The sequence below is a fragment of the Scyliorhinus canicula genome, chromosome 1 (genome assembly GCF_902713615.1).
Source record: "Scyliorhinus canicula chromosome 1, sScyCan1.1, whole genome shotgun sequence".
Taxonomy (NCBI): domain Eukaryota; kingdom Metazoa; phylum Chordata; class Chondrichthyes; order Carcharhiniformes; family Scyliorhinidae; genus Scyliorhinus; species Scyliorhinus canicula.
The window spans coordinates 48,593,136-48,611,559 of NC_052146.1; the positions used below are offsets into that span (position 1 = coordinate 48,593,136).

General features: G+C 44.2%; 1 protein-coding gene across 8 annotated transcripts in view; it reads right to left on the bottom strand.

The window, feature by feature from the left end:
* mtmr3 (myotubularin related protein 3) overlaps window positions 1-18,424 on the bottom strand; it is a 139,803-nt gene that overhangs the window by 82,960 nt on the left and 38,419 nt on the right. For 5 of the 8 annotated variants that reach the window (XR_005459876.1, XR_005459885.1, XM_038790383.1 and 2 more), the window contains exons 5-7: window positions 16,398-16,487; window positions 15,266-15,382; window positions 13,107-13,139 (exon numbers count right to left, since the gene is read on the bottom strand). The exons of 1 other annotated variant lie outside the window; for it this stretch is intronic. Coding sequence is in view for 5 of the 7 variants with exons in the window: in XM_038790383.1 (XP_038646311.1) it covers window positions 13,107-13,139; window positions 15,266-15,382; window positions 16,398-16,487 (240 nt within the window). In the remaining 2 variants the exon portion in view is untranslated. The remainder of the gene's footprint in view (window positions 1-13,106; window positions 13,140-15,265; window positions 15,383-16,397; window positions 16,488-18,424) is intronic. 2 more of the 8 variants (XM_038790402.1, XM_038790419.1) reach the window with 1 other exon arrangement.

Sequence of the window (18,424 nt, forward strand, 5' to 3'; positions counted from 1 at the left end):
GTCTGCTTCATCGTCTCCGGGAACTCCCCCTTCTCCAGTGCTCCATTAAACGCCCCAAACAGATGTTGTGCCCGGTCCGCCGAAGATTACTTATAAAATTCTGCCGGGTACCAATCCGGCACAAGGGGCTTCAAACCTCTGATACTATCCAGCACCTCCCTCACCCCAGGGGCTCCTCCAAAGCCTGCCTATTTGTTTCCTCCACCTGGGGAAATTGCAGCTCGTCCAGAAACCACCCATGTCCCCCTCCTCTCCTCCTGGGTCTGCCTCATAAAGTCCCTGGTAAACTCTCTAAATGCCTCATTTATTTTCCCTGGCTCTGACACCACATCCCCAGCCCGGATCTTCAATATTTCCCTGGACGCAGTCTGCCTCGAAGCTGGTGCGCCAGCATGCGGCTCGTCTTCTCCCCATACTCGTATTGCACCACTCCTGCCCTACACAGTTGCCCTACCGCACTCCCCGTTGTCAGCCTGTCAAATTGCCCCTGCAACTTTTTCCTCCTCGCCAATCCCTCCACGGTGGGCACCCTCGAATATTCCCTGCCACCTCCACTATCTCGCTCACTAGCCGGTCATGTTTCCCCCTCCTTTCCTTATTCGCACGAACCGTAAATGAGATAATTTCTCCCCGAACCACTGCCTTCAGGGCTTCCCAAAAAATGCCTGCCGACGCCTCCCCATTCTGACTGAACTCCACAAAATCCCTAATCGCCAACCGCACCTTATCACAAAATCCTCCATCCGCCAACAACCCCGAGTCAAACCTCCACCCCGGCCTCCGCTCTCGTCCCGTACTGAACCGAATATCCAGCCAGTGGGGTGCATGGTCCGAGATAACTATCCCTGCATACTCTGCCCCCTCCACCCCAACCAAAAACGCCCGACTCACGACAAAGTAATCAATCCTTGAATACACCTCATAGACGTGTGAAAAGAAAGAATACTCCCTTTCCCCTGGGTTCTGAAAGCGCCATGGATCCAACATACCCATCCTCTTCATAAACTCCCCAGCTCCCTTGCCATTCGTACCCTACCCATCGACCTGGGGCTCAACCTATCCACCCTCGGCTCCAGGACACAGTTAGAATCTCCTCCCATGATCAACTGGTACATGGCCAAATCCGGGATTGCTGCCAGCAACCCCCTCATAAAATCCACATCATCCCAATTTGGGGCACACACATTTACCAACACATTGGGTGCCCCTTCCAGTACGCCACTCACAATCACATACCTCCCCACCTGGATCCCTCACCTCCTTTGCACTCATGTATCCCATTTTTTTGCTCATTAAAATCGCCACACCCCTCGATTTCAAATCAAACCTGCCCGACCCACCCCTTCCTTAACCTAACCTGGTCCTTCACATGGAGGTGTGTCACCTGCAAAAAAACAAACACCCTTTTCAAGCTCCTGAGATGCACGAACACCTTTTAACTGACCCGTTCATTCCCCGGACGTTCCATGTTATCAACCTTACCGGAGGCTTGTGCCTCCAATCCCCTCTACCGTCCGTCATCTTCCGCACTTAACTCCTGCCCCTTCAATTACACTCTGTACCTAGCCCATGCCAGATGGCCCCTTTCTCCAACTTTTACCATGACATCTCTCACCGCCTGCCACATTGCAGAAACCCCACCCCCGCTTTTCCCCCTCGATCCTCCTCCCCCACTTCCCCTTTTCCCCCTCTTGGCCTTCTCCCCCACCACCTCACTTCCGTTCACCAGCAGAACCTGCTAGCACGTTCCACATTGTATTTCATTTACCACTTTGTTGTCCAGTCTCCTAGCCTTCCCAAATCCTTCTGCAGCCCCCTTGCTTCCTCAATACTACCTGTCCCTCTTCAGATCTTTGTATCATTTGCAAACTTAACAAACAGAGCCTTCGGTTCCTTTTTCCAGATCATTTAACGTATATTGTGAAAAGTTGTTGTCCCAGCACAGACCCCTGAGGCACACCACTAGTCACCGGATGCCATCCTGAAGAAGACTCCTTCATCCTCACTTTCTGCCTTCTGCCAGTCAGCCAATCCTGTATCCATGCCAGGATCTCACCCTTAAAACCATGGGTTCTTAACTTATTTAACAATCTCCTATACGGCACCTTGTCAAAGGCCTTCTGGAAATCTAAATAAATCTGTCCACTGGTTCTGCTTTGTCTAACTTCCTTGTTACCTCCTCAAAGAACTCTAACAAATTTGTCAGACATGACCTCCCTTAGACAAAGCCGTGCTGACTCAGTCCTATTTTACCATGCACTTCCAAGTACTCCGCAATCTTATCTTTAATAACGGGCTCTAAAATCATACCAAAGTCAGGCTAACCGGCTTATAATTTCTCGTCTTCTGCCTTCCTCCCTTCTTAAACAGGGGTGTTACATTAGCAACTTTCCAGTTCTCTGGGACCCTTCCTGCTTCTAGTGATTCCTAAAAGATCACCACCAATGCCTCCACAATTTCCTCAGCTATCTCTTTTAGGACTCTAGGTGGGGTCCATCCAGTCCAGGTGACTTATCCACCTTCAACAAAGAACAACAAAGAAACTTACAGCACAGGAACAGGCCCTTCGGCCCTCCCAGCCTGCACCGATCCAGATCCTTTATATAAACCTGTCTCCTATTTTCCAAGGTCTACTTCCCTCTGTTCCCGCCCATTCATATACCTGTCTAGATGCTTCTTAAATGATGCTATCGTGCCCGCCTCTACCACCTCCACTGGCAAAGCGTTCCAGGCACCCACCACCCTCTGCGTAAAAAACTTTCCACGCACATCTCCCTTAAACTTTCCCCCTCTCACCTTGAAATCATGACCCCTTGTAACTGACACCCCCACTCTTGGGAAAAGCTTGTTGCTATCCACCCTGTCCATACCTCTCATAATTTTGTAGACCTCAATCAGGTCTCCCCTCAACCTCCGTCTTTCCAACGAAAACAATCCTAATCTACTCAACCTTTCTTCATAGCTAGCACCCTCCATACAGGGCAACATCCTGGTGAACCTCCTCTGCACCCTCTCCAAGGCATCCACATCCTTCTGGTAATGTGGCGACCAGAACTGCATGCAGTATTCCAAATGTGGCCGAACCAAAGTCTTATACAACTGTAACATGACCTGCCAACTCTTGTACTCAATACCCCGTCCGATGAAGGCAAGCATGCTGTATGCCTTCTTGACCACTCTATCAACCTGCGTTGCCACCTTCAGGGTACAATGGACCTGAACTCCCAGATCTCTCTGCACATCAATTTTCCCCAAGACCCTTCCATTGACCATATAGTCCGCTCTTGAATTTGATCTTCCAAAATGCATCACCTCGCATTTGCCTGGATTGAACTCCATCTGCCATTTCTCTGCCCAACTCTCCAATCTATCTATATTTTGTTGTATTCTCTGACAGTCCTCCTCGCTATCTGCAACTCCACCAATCTTAGTATCATCTGCAAACTTGCTAATCAGACCACCTATACCAGGGGTGGGCAAACTTTTCCGTGCAAGGGCCACATTCAGAAATTCACAATTTTAAAGGGCCGTATAGTATATTAATTAATAGTCCCGGTTGTAACCAATTAGCGTGCGGCATATACCTCAGCGCTTCCCCCGGTGGCATCCTGCCTTTAGCCCTCTTTTTCTCTACTTTTCAAAAATGGCGCTTCACCCGGTTATGATTCTGGGCGCCTCATACAGAACATAGAACAGTACAGCACAGAACAGGCCCTTCGGTCCTCGATGTTGTGCCGAGCAATGATCACCCTATTCAAGTCAACATATCCACCCTATACCAGTAACCCAACAGCCCCCCCCCCCCCATTAACCTTATTAAAAAAACAAATTTTAAAAAAATTTGTTTTTTAAAAAACATTTTTTTTTTTTAATGACTTGATCTTGGTGGACCGCATAAAGACCTTTGGCGGGCCGCATGTGGCCCGCGGGCCGTAGTTTGCCCACCCCTGACCTATACCTTCCTCCAGGTCATTTATGTAGATCACAAACAACAGTGGTCCGAGCACGGATCCCTGTGGAACACCACTAGTCACCCGTCTCCATTTTGAGACACTCCCTTCCACCACTACTCTCGGTCTCCTGTTGCCCAGCCAGTTCTTTATCCATCTAGCTAGTACACCCTGAACCCCATACAACTTCACTTTTTCCATCAACCTGCCATGGGAAACCTTATCAAACGCCTTACTAAAGTCCATGTATACGACATCTACAGCCCTTCCCTCATCAATTAACTTTGTCACTTCCTCAAAGAATTCTATTAGGTTTGTAAGACATGACCTTCCCTGCACAAAACCATGCTGCCTACCACTGATAAGTCTATTTTCTTCTAGATGTGAATAGATCCTATCCCTCAGTATCTTCTCCAACAGTTTGCCTACCACTGACGTCAAGCTCACAGGTCTATAATTCCCTGGAGTATCCCTGCTACCCTTCTTAAACAAAGGGACAACATTAGCAATTCTCCAGTCCTCCGGGACCTCGCCCGTGCTCAAGGATGCTGCAAAGATATCTGTTAAGGCCCCAGCTATTTCGATCCTCGCTTCCCTCAGTAACCTGGGATAGATCCCATCCGGTCCTGGGGACCTGTCCACCTTAATGTCTTTTAGAATACCCAAAACTTCCCCCTTCCGTATGACAACTTGACCGAGGGTATTTAAACATCCATCCCTAGCCTCAACATCCGTCTTGTCCCTCTCCTTTGTGAATACCGATGCAAAGTACTCATTAAGAATCTCACCCATTTCCTCAGAGTCCACGCATAAATTCCCTCTTTTGTCTTTAAGTGGGCCAATCCTTTCTCTAGTTACCCTCTTGCTCCTTACATACGAATAAAATGCTTTGGGATTTTCCTTAACCCTGTTAGCCAAAGATATTTCATGACCCCTTTTAGTCCTCTTTATTGCGCGTTTGAGATTCGTCCTACTTTCCCGATATTCCTCCAAAGCTTCATCAGTTTTGAGTTGCCTCGATCCTATGTATACTTCCTTTTTCATCTTAGCTAGTCTCACAATTTCACCCGTCATCCATGGTTCCCTAATCTTGCCATTTCTATCTTTCATTTTCACAGAAACATGTCTGTCCTGCACTCTAATCAACCTTTCTTTAAAAGACTTCCACATTTCAAAAGTGGATTTACCCTTAAACAGCTGCTCCCAATCCATATTCCCTAGGTCCTGCCGAATTTTGTTATACTCTGCCTTTCCCCAATTTAGTACTCTTCCTTTCGGACCCCCCTTGTCCTTGTCCATGAGTATTCTAAAACTTACGGAATTGTGATCGCTAGTCCCAAAGTAATCACCGACTGAAACATCAACCACCTGGCCGGGATCATTCCCCAATACCAGGTCCAGTATGGCCCCTTCCCGAGTTGGACTATTTACATACTGCTCTAAAAAACTCTCCTGGATGTTCCTTACAAACTCTGCTCCATCTACGCCTCCAACACTACACAAATCCCATTCAATGTTGGGGAAGTTAAAATCTCCCATCACAACCACCCTATTGCTCCTACATTTTTCTATAATCTGTCTGCATATTTGTACCTCTACTTCATGCTCGCTTTTGGGAGGCCTGTAGTAAAGTCCCAACAATGTTACTGCACCCTTCCCATTTCTCAGCTCCACCCATATTGCCTCAGTGCTCGAATCCTCCATCATGCCCTCCTTAATCACAGCTGTGATATCATCTCTGACGAGTAATGCAACTCCTCCACCCCTTCTACCTCCCTCTCTATCCCTCCTGAAGCATCTTCAGTCCTTTCAGTTTCCCCAGAACCTTCTCCTTAGTGATGGCCACTGCACTCACCTCTGCTCCGATTCTCCTGGAGCTCTGGCATCCACTCGTGTCTTCCACCGTGAAGACTGATGCAAAGTAACTATTCAGTTCGTCTGCCATTTCTTTGTTTCCTATTATTACTTCTCCAGCCACGTTTTCCAGTGGTCCAATGTCTATTTTTGCCTCTTACCATTTATATATTGAAATAAACTCTTCCCATCTTATTTTATATTACGAGCTAGTTTCCATTTTGCTTTTTTAGTTGTCCTCTGCTCACTTTTAAAGGCTTCCCAATCCTCTGGCGTCCCACTGATCCTTGCCACTTTGCATGCTTTTTCTTTTGCTTTTATGCTGTCCTTGACTTCCCTCATCAGCCATTGATACCTTGTCCTGCCCTTAGAATGTTTCCTCCTCCTCGGGATGAATTTCTGCTGTGCCTCCTGTATAATAATGAGTTTTTTAACAAAAGGATTAAAAATCAGGACATCTGTGTTGTTGGCTGGCCAGGATTTATAATGGCCAGCATTTTTGTCATCCCTAATTGCTCTTGGGAAGTGGTGGTGAGCTGCCACCTTGAACTGCTGTAGTCCACGAGGGATGTGGATAGAACTTCAAATTAAATAGTGAGAAGGAGGGGATTAAGTTTTATGGAAAATTAGACAATCAAAGTTAAAGAAGTGCAGGTTAATGATGAGGACTTTAAACTAGTTAAAGTGGAGGAGGGTTCAGGACAGGTTAGTAAAGTTTCCAGAACAGAGAGTAATAGAATAGAGAGTATGGAAAGCGGCAGGAATCTAACTTAGAACATAAGAACATAAGTAGGAGGAGCAGTAGGCCATTTGGCCCTTCGATCCTGCTCCGCCATTCAATGAGATCATGGCTGATCTTTTGTGGACTCAGCTCCACTTTCACGCCCAAACACCATAACCCTTTATTCCTTTATTCTTCAAAAAAACTATCCACCTTTATCTTGAAAACATTTAATGAAGGAGCCTGAACTGCTTCACTGGACAAGGAATTCCATAGATTCACAACCCTTTGGGTGAAGAAGTTCCTCCTGAACTCAGTCCTAAATCTACTTCTCCTTATTTTGAGGCTATGCCCCCTAGTTCTGCTTTCACCAGCTAGTGGAAACAAGCTCCCTGCATCTATCATATCTATTCCCTTCATAATTTTACACATTTCTATAAGATTGTATCAGGCTGAGCCTCGCATATGTTGCGGACGTGTTGACTCTATTCAACGCGCCTGCCCGTAGACCATCCTCTATCTCGGTGTTCTTCAAAGTCGGGGGGCACGACCCGCAAGTGTCGGGAGGGTCGCGGAGCTGTTGTCTGCGGCGCTCCCGATCGCGCAAATCCCCGCGCATCAGCCGGCTTTTCATAACACCGGCTGTAAGCGGCTGCGAACATGTTAAAAAAAACCATCGGCCGCATTGCGCATGATGATCGGCACGCATGCGCATTCCACGAACATGTTAAAAAAATTTGGCTGCATTGCGCATCGATAATCGGGCACACATGCGCAGTCCAGCCACTATATTTTTTAAACGGTTGCAGCTTTTTGTTTTACAAGTTCTGTAGTGGTTTTTATTCATTTATTTTATTCATTTGATTTTTTTTTTTCATTTATTTTATTCATTTTACAAGTTCGAGGGGGGGGTTATTTATTTCTTTCATTTATTCTATTCATTTTATTTATTTTACAAGTTCGGGGTGTTTTTTTCATTTCTTTCATTTATTTTACTCATTTTATTTTTTTTTTACAAGTTCAGGGCGGGGGTTTATTTGATAAAACTTTACAGGGAAAAAATTCAGAACTTTGGACAGATGGAGACTCCATACTTCCGACACAGGAAGGCTTCACCGTCATCCAACAGTTTCCATTGGAGGAACCTGTACGAGGGCCAAAGGGACCCAAAACCATTTCCTCCATTTTTGGCAGCAGCAAACAAGAGGCGGGATTCTCCCCTACCCGGCGGGACGGGGGGTCCCGGCGTAGGGGAGTGGTGCCAACCACTCCGGGGTCGGGCCTCCCCAAAGGTGCGGTATTCTCCGCACCTTTGGGGGCTAGCCCCACGCCGGAGCGGTTGGCACCATGCCGACTGGCGCAAAAACCGGCGCCAGCGGCCTTTCAGGCCCGCTGCCCGTCAGTGGGGCTGGCTGAAAGGCTTTCGCCGGTTCGCGCATGCGCCGGCGGTGGCGTCAGCGGCCCGCTGCCGCTGACGTCACCACCGGCGCATGCGCGCTGTGGGTTTCTCTTTCGCTTCCGCCATGGCGGAGGAGAAAGAGTGCCCCCAGGGCACTGGCCCGCACCCTGATCGGGGGGTCCCGATTGCGGGCCTGGCCACCGTTGGGGCACCCCCGGGGTCCGATCACCCCACGCCCCTCCCAGGACCCCGTCGCCGATCCCGCCGCCACCAGAGGTGGTTCAAACCTTGGCGGCGGGAGAGGCCTCCCAGCGGCGGGCCTTCGGCCCATCGTGGGCCGGAGAATCGCCGCAGAGGCCTCGCCGATCGGAGTGGCGTGATTCCCGCCCCCGCGGAGAATCTCTGCCACGGCGGGGGCGGGATTTTCAGCGGCCCCAGGCGATTCTCCAAACCTGCTGGTGGTCAGAGAATTTCGACCCAGGTAAGAGAAAATGGTGGGTCGTGCAGGTCGGCCGACGTGAGTCGCAAAGATCGGCCGGTTGTTAAAAACGGGTCCTCGGAAAAAAAGTTTGAAAAACATTGCTCTGCCTCACTTCCCAGCTCCTCCTGTCACTTGCACTTCAGCTACTCGGTCTGCGTCTCCTCCGACCCCATAAGCTCCTTATAAATGTCCGAGACGCTCCCTTCTCTTACCCACCCTCTGGAAGCTACCCTGTCCCGAATGCCCCTTTGTGGTAGGAGCGGGATGGTTGACACCTGTTTACAAAGGATGTCCCGCACCTGCAGATACCTGAATTAGTTTCCCCTCGCCAACCCAAACTTTTCCTCCAATGCTCTCGTACTCAGAAAGCTCCCCTCTATTAACATATCCCCCACCCTCGCAATCCCCGCTCTGCGCCATAACTGGAACCCCCCGTCCATACTCCGCGGGGCAAACAGGTGATTATCACAGATTGGGGCCCAGACCAATGCTCCCACATGTCGCCTCCACTGGCCCCAAACTCTCAGGGCCGCCACCACCACTGGACTGGTGGAGTACTGTGCTGGCGGGAACGGCAGAGGCGCAGTAACCAACGCCCCCAAACTGGTGCCCTTGCATGAAGCCGCCTCCATACGCACCCATGCCGACTACTCCCCCACCACCCATTTCCTGATCTTGGCTATATTAGCCGCCCAGGAATAGTTGCTCACCCATCTCCGCTCAAGCACTATCTTCCTTACTCGGGGGGGGGGGGGGGGGGGGGATCTTGCCCGCCCAGACGAAGCCCATGATCACTCTGTTGACCCGCTTAAAAAAGGACAGCAGAATAAAGTTGGGGAGACACTGAAATACAAATAGGAATCTCGGGAGGACCGTCATCTTCACCTTTTGCACCCTCCCAGCCAGAGACAACGGAAGCGCATCTCATCTCCGAAAATCATCCTTCATTTGGTCCACCAGCCGGGCCAGATTCAATTTATGGAGCTGGTCCCATTCCCGCGCCGCTTGGATGCCTAGGTACCTAACCTAAAACGGCAGCTCTCCCAGTCACCTCTCCTGTCCCCTCGCCTGGAGCACAAACATCTCACTCTTTTCCATATTAAGCTTATACCCCAAAAACCAGCCAAATTCCCCAAAAGCCCTCATGATTTCTTCCATCCCCTCTCTAGGGTCTGAAACGTACAGAAGCAGGTCATCTGCATAGAGCGAAACCCTGTGCTCCACCCCCCCAGACCAGTCTACTTTCTATTAATTAACCAATCCTCTATCCATGATACTACTTTACCCTTAATGCCATGCATCATTCTCTTAAATAGCAACCTTTGGTGTGGCACTTCGTCAAAGTCTTTCTGGAAATCCAGATACACCACATCCATTGGCTCCCCATTGTCTACCACACTGGTAATGACCTCAAAAAATTCCACTAATTAGTTAGGTGTGACCTGTCCTTTATGAATCCATGCCGCATCTGTCCAATGGTACAATTTCCATTTAGAAGCCTCACTGTTTCTTCCTTGATGATAGATTGCATCTTCTCTACTACCAAAATTAAGCTAACTGGCCTATAATTACCTGCTTTCCAAGTCTCCAAGCATCAAGTTGTCAATTAAGCCTGTTTCAAATACGATGTAAAGCATCTAGAATGCTGACCCCATTTAAAGCCCAACATTTCACCTTCTGACCAGGGCTTGCACATTTAGCAACTGCTAAATGCTAGAACCAAAATACCCCTACCCTGTTCTTGGAGTAACCAGTTTAATATCTCATGTTTCTTTTGTATGGTTACCGTTTTCAGTGGAATTTATACCACACAAACTACACTGCAAAACTGTGGACCATATTAATCCCTATTATGCAAGGCAAATAAACTCAATTCGGATTCTGGTTAGCCAAGTGCAAATAGTTAAATGCACTAGTGCCTCCAGAGACATGCACTCTTCACAAGGCAGGTTCTGTGGATAAAGTGGAGTTGGTGCCTCCACAAAGACAGCATAAAAGCAAATTAACCCTACCGTAAAAAACAGATGGCCTCTCTTTCTAGTTACAGCCTGGCCACTCAACAACCTATTTATGCAGGCAAAGTGGCTTTCCAGACACAAGGGAGCTTTTGTGTTTGGCTAAAAACATGCTCATTTTCTTCCATTAACCTTTTCCCTCTAAAGAGATGGAGTATCGTGAGAATGAACCGGACAAAATATGATTATTGAAGGAACATATAGTGGCCAGGTAGGTTGTTGTTAACTGTAAACTACTATCAAGCTACTGCGGAATTTGGTCCATTACATTAACAGATCATTGATAGTATCCAGGATCAGAGTAGGTCCTGCAAACTTTCTTCTGAAAGCAAAAACAGAACTTGCTTTTATATAGTGCCTTTTACAAACTTGAGGTATCTCAAAGTCTTCCACAACTAACTATCTATTAATGAAGAGTAGAAACAGTTGTAATATGGACAAATGTATACCTAATTTGCATATAGCAAGTTCCCTCAAACAACAAGCTAAATGACCAGATAATTAGTTTTTGATGTCACTGGTCGAAGGATAAATGTCATTAGGGCAACTGAAAAATTAATCTGTGCTTCTTTCAGAAGTGTCATGGGATCTTTTACATTCACCAGTGTGCAAACAGGCCTGCACACATATGCCTCACTCAGTACTTGCACAGAAGTGTCGGCCTAGATTATGTGCACACATATCTCAAGTGCAGTTTCAGCGCAACCTCATCACTCGGAGGCTTGCGTGCTATGACTAAACCACAATCCACATAAATAGGATATAACATTTCCAACTGTAAAATTCAAATATGTCAATCCCAGATTAAAATTTATTAGCATTTAAAAGCAACGTCACCAATTCAGAGTTATGTTTCTAAATGCAATAATCAATGTTTCTGAGGAATGAGATATTGGAATCACACTGGTTACCAAAGATCAACTGGAGAAGTTGAGGATCTCACCCCTAGGCTGTATGATGAATGCTGTATGAAGGTGAAGAACCTATATGACAATAACTTCAAAGAAATGAATGCACAAAATGAGTATGCTTCTTTCAAACAAAAAAGGAGATTTCAGCAATGGCTTAATGATTAAGTGTGCCTAGTACTAATACTGAGTCAGACAGACCAGGAAGGTTCTGGGTTTGAGTGTGTGAGACGAATTAGTTCACCTTAGTCTCAGTGTCAGCTGGGGCATAATTGGGATCAGAGAATCAGAGTCCTAGCACTTTTTCGAAGGATGGGAAGCAAGTTGGGGTGAGGGACAATTAAAATAAACCACGATTCTAGCACCTGCTCATTATCCAGAGGCTGCTGGGAGTGCATGGAGTAACTTTAGATGAGAAGAGTTTTACATTTTACTACTTTCTCAGAGTCACAAAGCCAATGTGCAGAGTGGATAGGGCAAGCCCCATATGTATCTCGTTGCTTGTCCTAGAAACCAATTCAAATTGAATCCAATTCATGGTCCCCACAAGCTGATCCAAGCTGACAAGAACAGGCATTACACCTAATCTCACACTTGAGCCTATGCTTGATCTTAGTCACAGGCTGAGAGGAGAAGATCAGGATTGCCTCCTACAGTTAAACTGCTTAACGCTCATCACTGTAGTCTCACAAATATGCAGCATAAATGGAGCTCATGAGCCACTCGGAAAGATCCCACATAGTTGCTGGTTCCCATGTAACCTTGTCCAGAATGCTTGACCACTTTAAGGAGAGATGATGACTTTTAGAAATAGTGTTGAGCTAATGAAGTTGGGAAAACATGGGAAGGACCCTGTTATGCTTGTATTAACGTGACACAATACTCAGTTAAACACTAAAACTATTTAATTCTCCAACTAGATAACAAAACATATTCTCACATATCAAAAGCCTATTCAAGAGCAGCAAAGTAGCCATTTGAAACATGCATCATTAAGTGAAGAGTGCAGAGTCAGGCAGTGCAAAAAAAAAACAAGCAACTGATTCTATGGCTCAGACTGTCCATGCGTTCAGCTTAATGCAGCTGGTAAAGAAACATCTGGTACTGGTGGAACAAATATGAAGTACAAGAGAATTTTGAAACACGTTTAATAAATTTTCAATTATAGCCACTCAATTAAGATATGTAATTACTGGCGTAAATCAATTTAGTTAGGAAATCAGTTTTAAGTGAAAACATATTAGTTTGCAGCATAATCTTGCTCTTAACTGCATTGAAGCAGTGATATTCTTAATTAGTATGATAAAAGGTTGCAAATCCTTCAGCAGTGTTTTTAGATTCCAGTAAAGCATAATACTGGGCACTAATATTTTGATATGTCCATTTGAAATGTTAAGTTCATGCAGCAATACATGGTGTAGATTTTGCTGTCCCAAACTGGAATTGTTTCTATAGAAAAGTTGTCTAACAGTAGGATGAAGTAATAGTTCTAGTCATGAATGGGATATCAGCAACAATGACTACTTAGAAGCATATAACAAGCAAGTTGCTTAAGTTTGATTTTTTTCCTGTAGTACACTGCTGTCAATACTATAAAAAGGCCAAGTTACAACACTGCTTCAGGAAATTCTATTATCATTACTATGCAATGTTTGGTTAAAAATCACAATTTAACTCAATCGTGCATGAAGGTCTGCAATGTCACAATGCACTGTCAGCATTATGCGGAAACATTTTTCATCAACGATGTTAGGGTTACTTAAATAAATAATACTTACTGTTATTTCACAAGAGGTATTTTGATAAATATTCTATACAGGAAACCAAAAACAAAACAGAAAAGCTAAATCTCTTTGCTCTGTAAGCTATAAAGTAGAATTCAGAAAGTTAAACACTTCCATTTTGTAATTTCATTTAACAGAGCAATGCATATCTCTGCTTGGATTAAACTAGTCCCTAATGCAAACATTTTTCCAATTACATGATCGAAAGATAAAATTCTCCCAACAGTCATAATCCTTAACTCTTCCAAGTTCTCCACGTATTAGTAAAATGTGCAGCCGAGATATAATATTTACAGAATTCGGTACAGCAGAAACGTGCAAACTGATGGTCAAATTCTATGAATTCTCAATTTTACCCATGCCGTGGAACACCTCTTAACTGGTCTCTGCTGTGTAGAGTCATTGATCAGAATGTAGGTGAGTGCTTTTAACCAAAATCTGAAAAATCTGCAGACAATTCGGATTTTTTGATAAGCGATATAAAATAAAAAATAAAAAAGCATTGCCATATTTCTTAGTAGGGTTAACTACTTTCCATTACCAGGAGCACCACCCTTGGGATTCCATAAGTCCTAATGTCTGACAATACAATGTCACTGATAGGAGGATGCCAATTATTGTTTCAATGCACCAGGCCCCTGTCAAAACAGCTCACAGCACTGTTAGTCTAATAATTCCCGAACTGGAAGATCAGTTTCATTTGGGAGTACTTCTAAAAGTTAAGTAATTTTCCTTAATAATATTCATCCATCTATCTGTGCTGGGGCTGAGAGTAATTTGTAATCATCATTTAGCCAACTAATCTAGGAAGAAATGGACTGAGCAAGGCTCAACGGCTGGACAAGAAAATGGCACCACTTCTGTTATCTCAAATGTCTGCAGTGCACCGACTCTCCAGATAAATACTGACCATACTGTCAAACCACATCTTTCCTCACTGTGGTGATATGATTTGCATACCTGTCTGCCATTGGTGCAGAACACCGGCTTACCATTGGCCCTGGTCGGTCATGTACCTCTCGACCGATTGGTCGAGAGGCTGAGTTAACCGCGCCTCCTTGCCGAGGTATAAATAGTCAAACGCCCGGCGGTCGTCCATTTTATTGTAGACGACCGCAGGGCTAAGTTCTAGTTTATTAAAGCCTAACTTTCATAAAACAACTCGTCTCTCGTACAATTGATGGCCCATCACACACCATGTGCAAGACAAGATGGTGCTCCCGTAGCCCACCTAACTATCAAAGTCCTTTTAATCATCACAATAAAGAGCTGTACTGTATTTTAACTTACTCATTTATTACTTGATGTTGCTGTCTCTAACTCATCTGCTTGCCTATGTACCAATACTACTACCTGCTTCTGCAATTCTGGACAGAAAGAATCAGAATAGAGGTAAAAACAGAAAGCAGAAGATTAAGGTAAGGAAAAAGGTGGGCAAGAATGGGGAGCGAGTTTGAGAATAAGACTGCATGGGGGAAAGAGATTGTGGAGGAGGGAATGAATAGAGTGCAGAAAGAAAGTGCGATATTTGGGGTGGAAGAAGATTGTCAATGTGGGGGAGGGAGTGCAAGCAGAAGTTGAGAGAGTATGGGATGTTGGCAAAAGAGCTGGTGAGTGAGAGCGAATTAGGAAGAGGGCATGGAAAGGTACACAGAACAGAGGCACAAAAGAAAGTAGGAAGAAAAAAACAGGAATTCTAAAATAAAGGGACAGAAACAAAGATGAGGTACTTGAGATTGGTCAAAGATTTCAAGAAATGAGTAACAGATTGGAAATTTGATGTTGCTTTTAATCGTGAATCTGCCTGTTTCAAAACGGATTTACTCAGACATATCCCATTTAATTGTTGGGTCATAAAGATGTAATCCTGCTGCTCCAAAAGGCTGGACAATCAATCTTACTGCAAACCTCCCATGCATTTACATCCTGATCACTATGAAAATGAGACTCACCATTTTTTAAATCTTGCTCTCACATGCACACCCCTTTTATAGTATAGCTGGTCTTGGAAAAATTCAAACTGGGGTTCATTATTTGCATGAATTACCCACCAAAGAAAACAAATTCCATAGTTTGCAGCTGATTCAAATCCAAATCCAATAAAATCTCACTTTGTCAGCTGTTAATTATTCAAAATATCTTTCAACACTTACATTCACAACTGTTTCCTTAAATTTGATGTGCAATCGGTAGTTAGACAAAGCAATAACTGCATCCTCGGCACGTCCTATGTATTCTGTACTTTCTCCATGAAGCTCAGGAAAAGGCACCTAAAATTTTTAGTAATTGGGAAGCAGTTATTATGCAGATTAAGTAATGAATAAACAAAATTCTACAACCTAATATTACATCTAGTTATGCAGAAATTTGTTGATGTAATTTTGGCTCAGCCAGCAAACACATGGCCTGCATACTGATGCAGCTCAGATGAGAAGTTTAAAAAAAACGCGTTGTGGAGTACTTAAACCTCTGTGAAGTAAGGCAGAAAATGACTCCTAAAATTGACATTAAACACTAACATCCAATAGTCTGATAATCAGGACTTCCATACAATAAAAGAAGTATTTTCAATTGAGACAGGGGAAGTCAAAAAATTCCTGCCAGTTGATCCTGACGTGGCAACTGGTAGCATTGGTTGCCCGAGTTAGAAGGTTATGGTTGCAAGTCCCACTCTATACTTGAATACAAAATCTGGACCAACACTACAGTACAATATTGAAAGAGTGTTTGAGTACTTCACTGCTGAGGTATCTTTTAAAAGGTCCTCTGCACACTTGGGTGTAAAAAGATCCCATTGTAATATTTTGAAGAGCAGGGTAGTTATCACCAGGGTCCTATTCAATTTGTCCCAGCCAACAACAAAATAGATTGGCTTCTCATCATAATACTGCTGTTTCTGGGACTTTGCTATGCACAGATTGGCTGCCATATTCCAACAGCAACTGCACTTGAAAAAATTCTAATTGGCTGTAAAATACTTTGGGACATTCCAAGGTTATAGAAGGCATTGTATAAATGCAAGGCTTTCATTTCATTTTAAACATCGATCCAAATCAGTACCAATAGGACATCAAGCATTCAACACCAAACAGCAGGAGTCCGAGATTGGAGCCATTGTTGATCTCAGTATCATTTTGGAGCATACAATTAGGAGACCTGATGCTGATAAATGGAGGTTGGTTAAGCAGATCATCACTTACCATGGAAATGATCAGAATATCGCATTTGTAAATGGAAAGCTGCCTTAAAGTCTACAGTACTTCCAATTAAAATTTTCTTCTGTACCTGGAGGTTTTCTTCTTCTCTAATTAGCTGTTTTCTGGGAAAGATCTGATTGGCTTGGATACATTCCAAACTATGTTGTCCTTCTTCATCCTGAAAGAAGGATTAATTTCCTTTTTAGCCAAAGAAATGCATATTATGCTTTCCCAGTCAATTAACGGTGGTGTTTCCTTCTGTATAATGGAGACGGAAATATTACCTATTTTATATTCATTATTCAAATGTATATGTCATCTGGACACCAGCAGGTTTGTCAGAGAGCATAGGATTGAGGACATGCTCATTCTGGCAAACTTGGTTAATGATGGCATTAATATTCACAACTGGTATTTCCCAAGACAATTTGCCTCAAGATAACTAAATTGATGCTTTAATTGCCGAATTACAATAAACTTAGTAACCTCTCTAGTCCAGGGAACCATTTCTGTACTTCAGAATTTTCTGCGTTTTAGAATGATATTAGAAGACCTAACTACAAGCATGTGAACCGGAAAATACAGTAGACATAAATATTTACCTGAACCATAAAAGTGATAAAACATTACAAAACAGTAATAAAAATGGTTTTACTGAACCAAATATCGTACCTTCCATGTTTCCACTTGCAAAATACTGTACTAAAATTATACCATTGATGTTGTGGAAACAGGTGGGTCTGTTCAAAACATATCCAGCAACTGGTGTTGCCAAACAATAGACTTTGAACTGGGGAGGTTACAATGTATCATTTAATTGCTTTCTACTAATTACTGATACTGGTATTCAGAATATATCAGCAGAGACGTGATTATACTGTACAGGCCACTTGGAACAAGCTGATTTTAAAAAAAGTACCATTACCATTTCCAATCAAGGGCAGGCTACCCAATCATAAGCTTCTTTCCAAATTCATTCTTTCTGGTTGCTAGGTGCTATTGGAATGTTCCCTTCTGTAAGAAACTGCCTTCCTTCAAGTGTTCTCCTTGCTAAGCAGAACCAGAAACTCAATCCCCTGGTGAATGTGAGTACAAACTCATTAATTTTCAACTCTACTTAACTTCTAATGGCTGGTTCAAAAACAGTATAAGCTATCTCCAAAGGAGTCTCCAAAGGGCAAGTCTATTTACATAAAATGACACAAGAAACTGGCTTACACACTGTGGGCTCCTCAAACCTTAGGTGGGTACCTCACACTGTGTGGGAAAATGTCAGTAATCAATGAACTGGACAGTGATAGACTAATCACTGTGTGTCTAAAGATCATGATTTAACACCTTGGATGTGTTTGAAAAAAAGGCTCAGTTCCAATGGTTTGCTAAAATGTTTTGCGTCAGCATGAAGCACCGGAATCTGCAAATAGCACTAAACCAAAAGTTGAGTTTTACAAGATGGATACAAGTAGCCAGCATGGTAGCATAGTGCTTCACAGCTCCACTGTCCCATGATCGATTCCCGGCTTGGGTCATTGTCTGTGTGGAGCCTGCACGTTCTCCCCGTGTGTGCATAGGTTTCCTCAGGGTGCTCCGGTTTCCTCCCACAGTCCAAAGATGTGCCGGTTAGGTGGATTGGCCATTCTAAATTGCCCTTAAGTGTCCAAAAAGGTTAGACTGGGTTACGGGGATAAAGGCGATAGGGTGGAGGTGTGAGTCTTAAGTAGGGTGCTCTTTCCAAGGGCCGGTGGGCTGAATGGTCTCCTTCTGCACTGTAAATTCTATGATACTGATAGATTATGCCCAAAGTTGTCTGAACCAGTCATCTATGATGGATATATTCTGCTCTGCAACTTGTTAAAGTTGGCATTTAGGAACTCTAACACTGTCAATGAACGTAGAACAGTCTCAATGGGCCGAATAGCCTTCTCCTGCACTGTGGGATTCTATGAATGAGGAGTGTGATGAGTTAATCATCTAGCTAAAGCTGGATTATGAAGCAGCTATAATCAAGAGGAAATATGGAACTATGGACAAGCAGGCACTTTATAAAAAATCTCCATGCTAATCCATGCTAATTTGAAGCCACAGATGATAATAGTTCATTCCCTTCATCACATT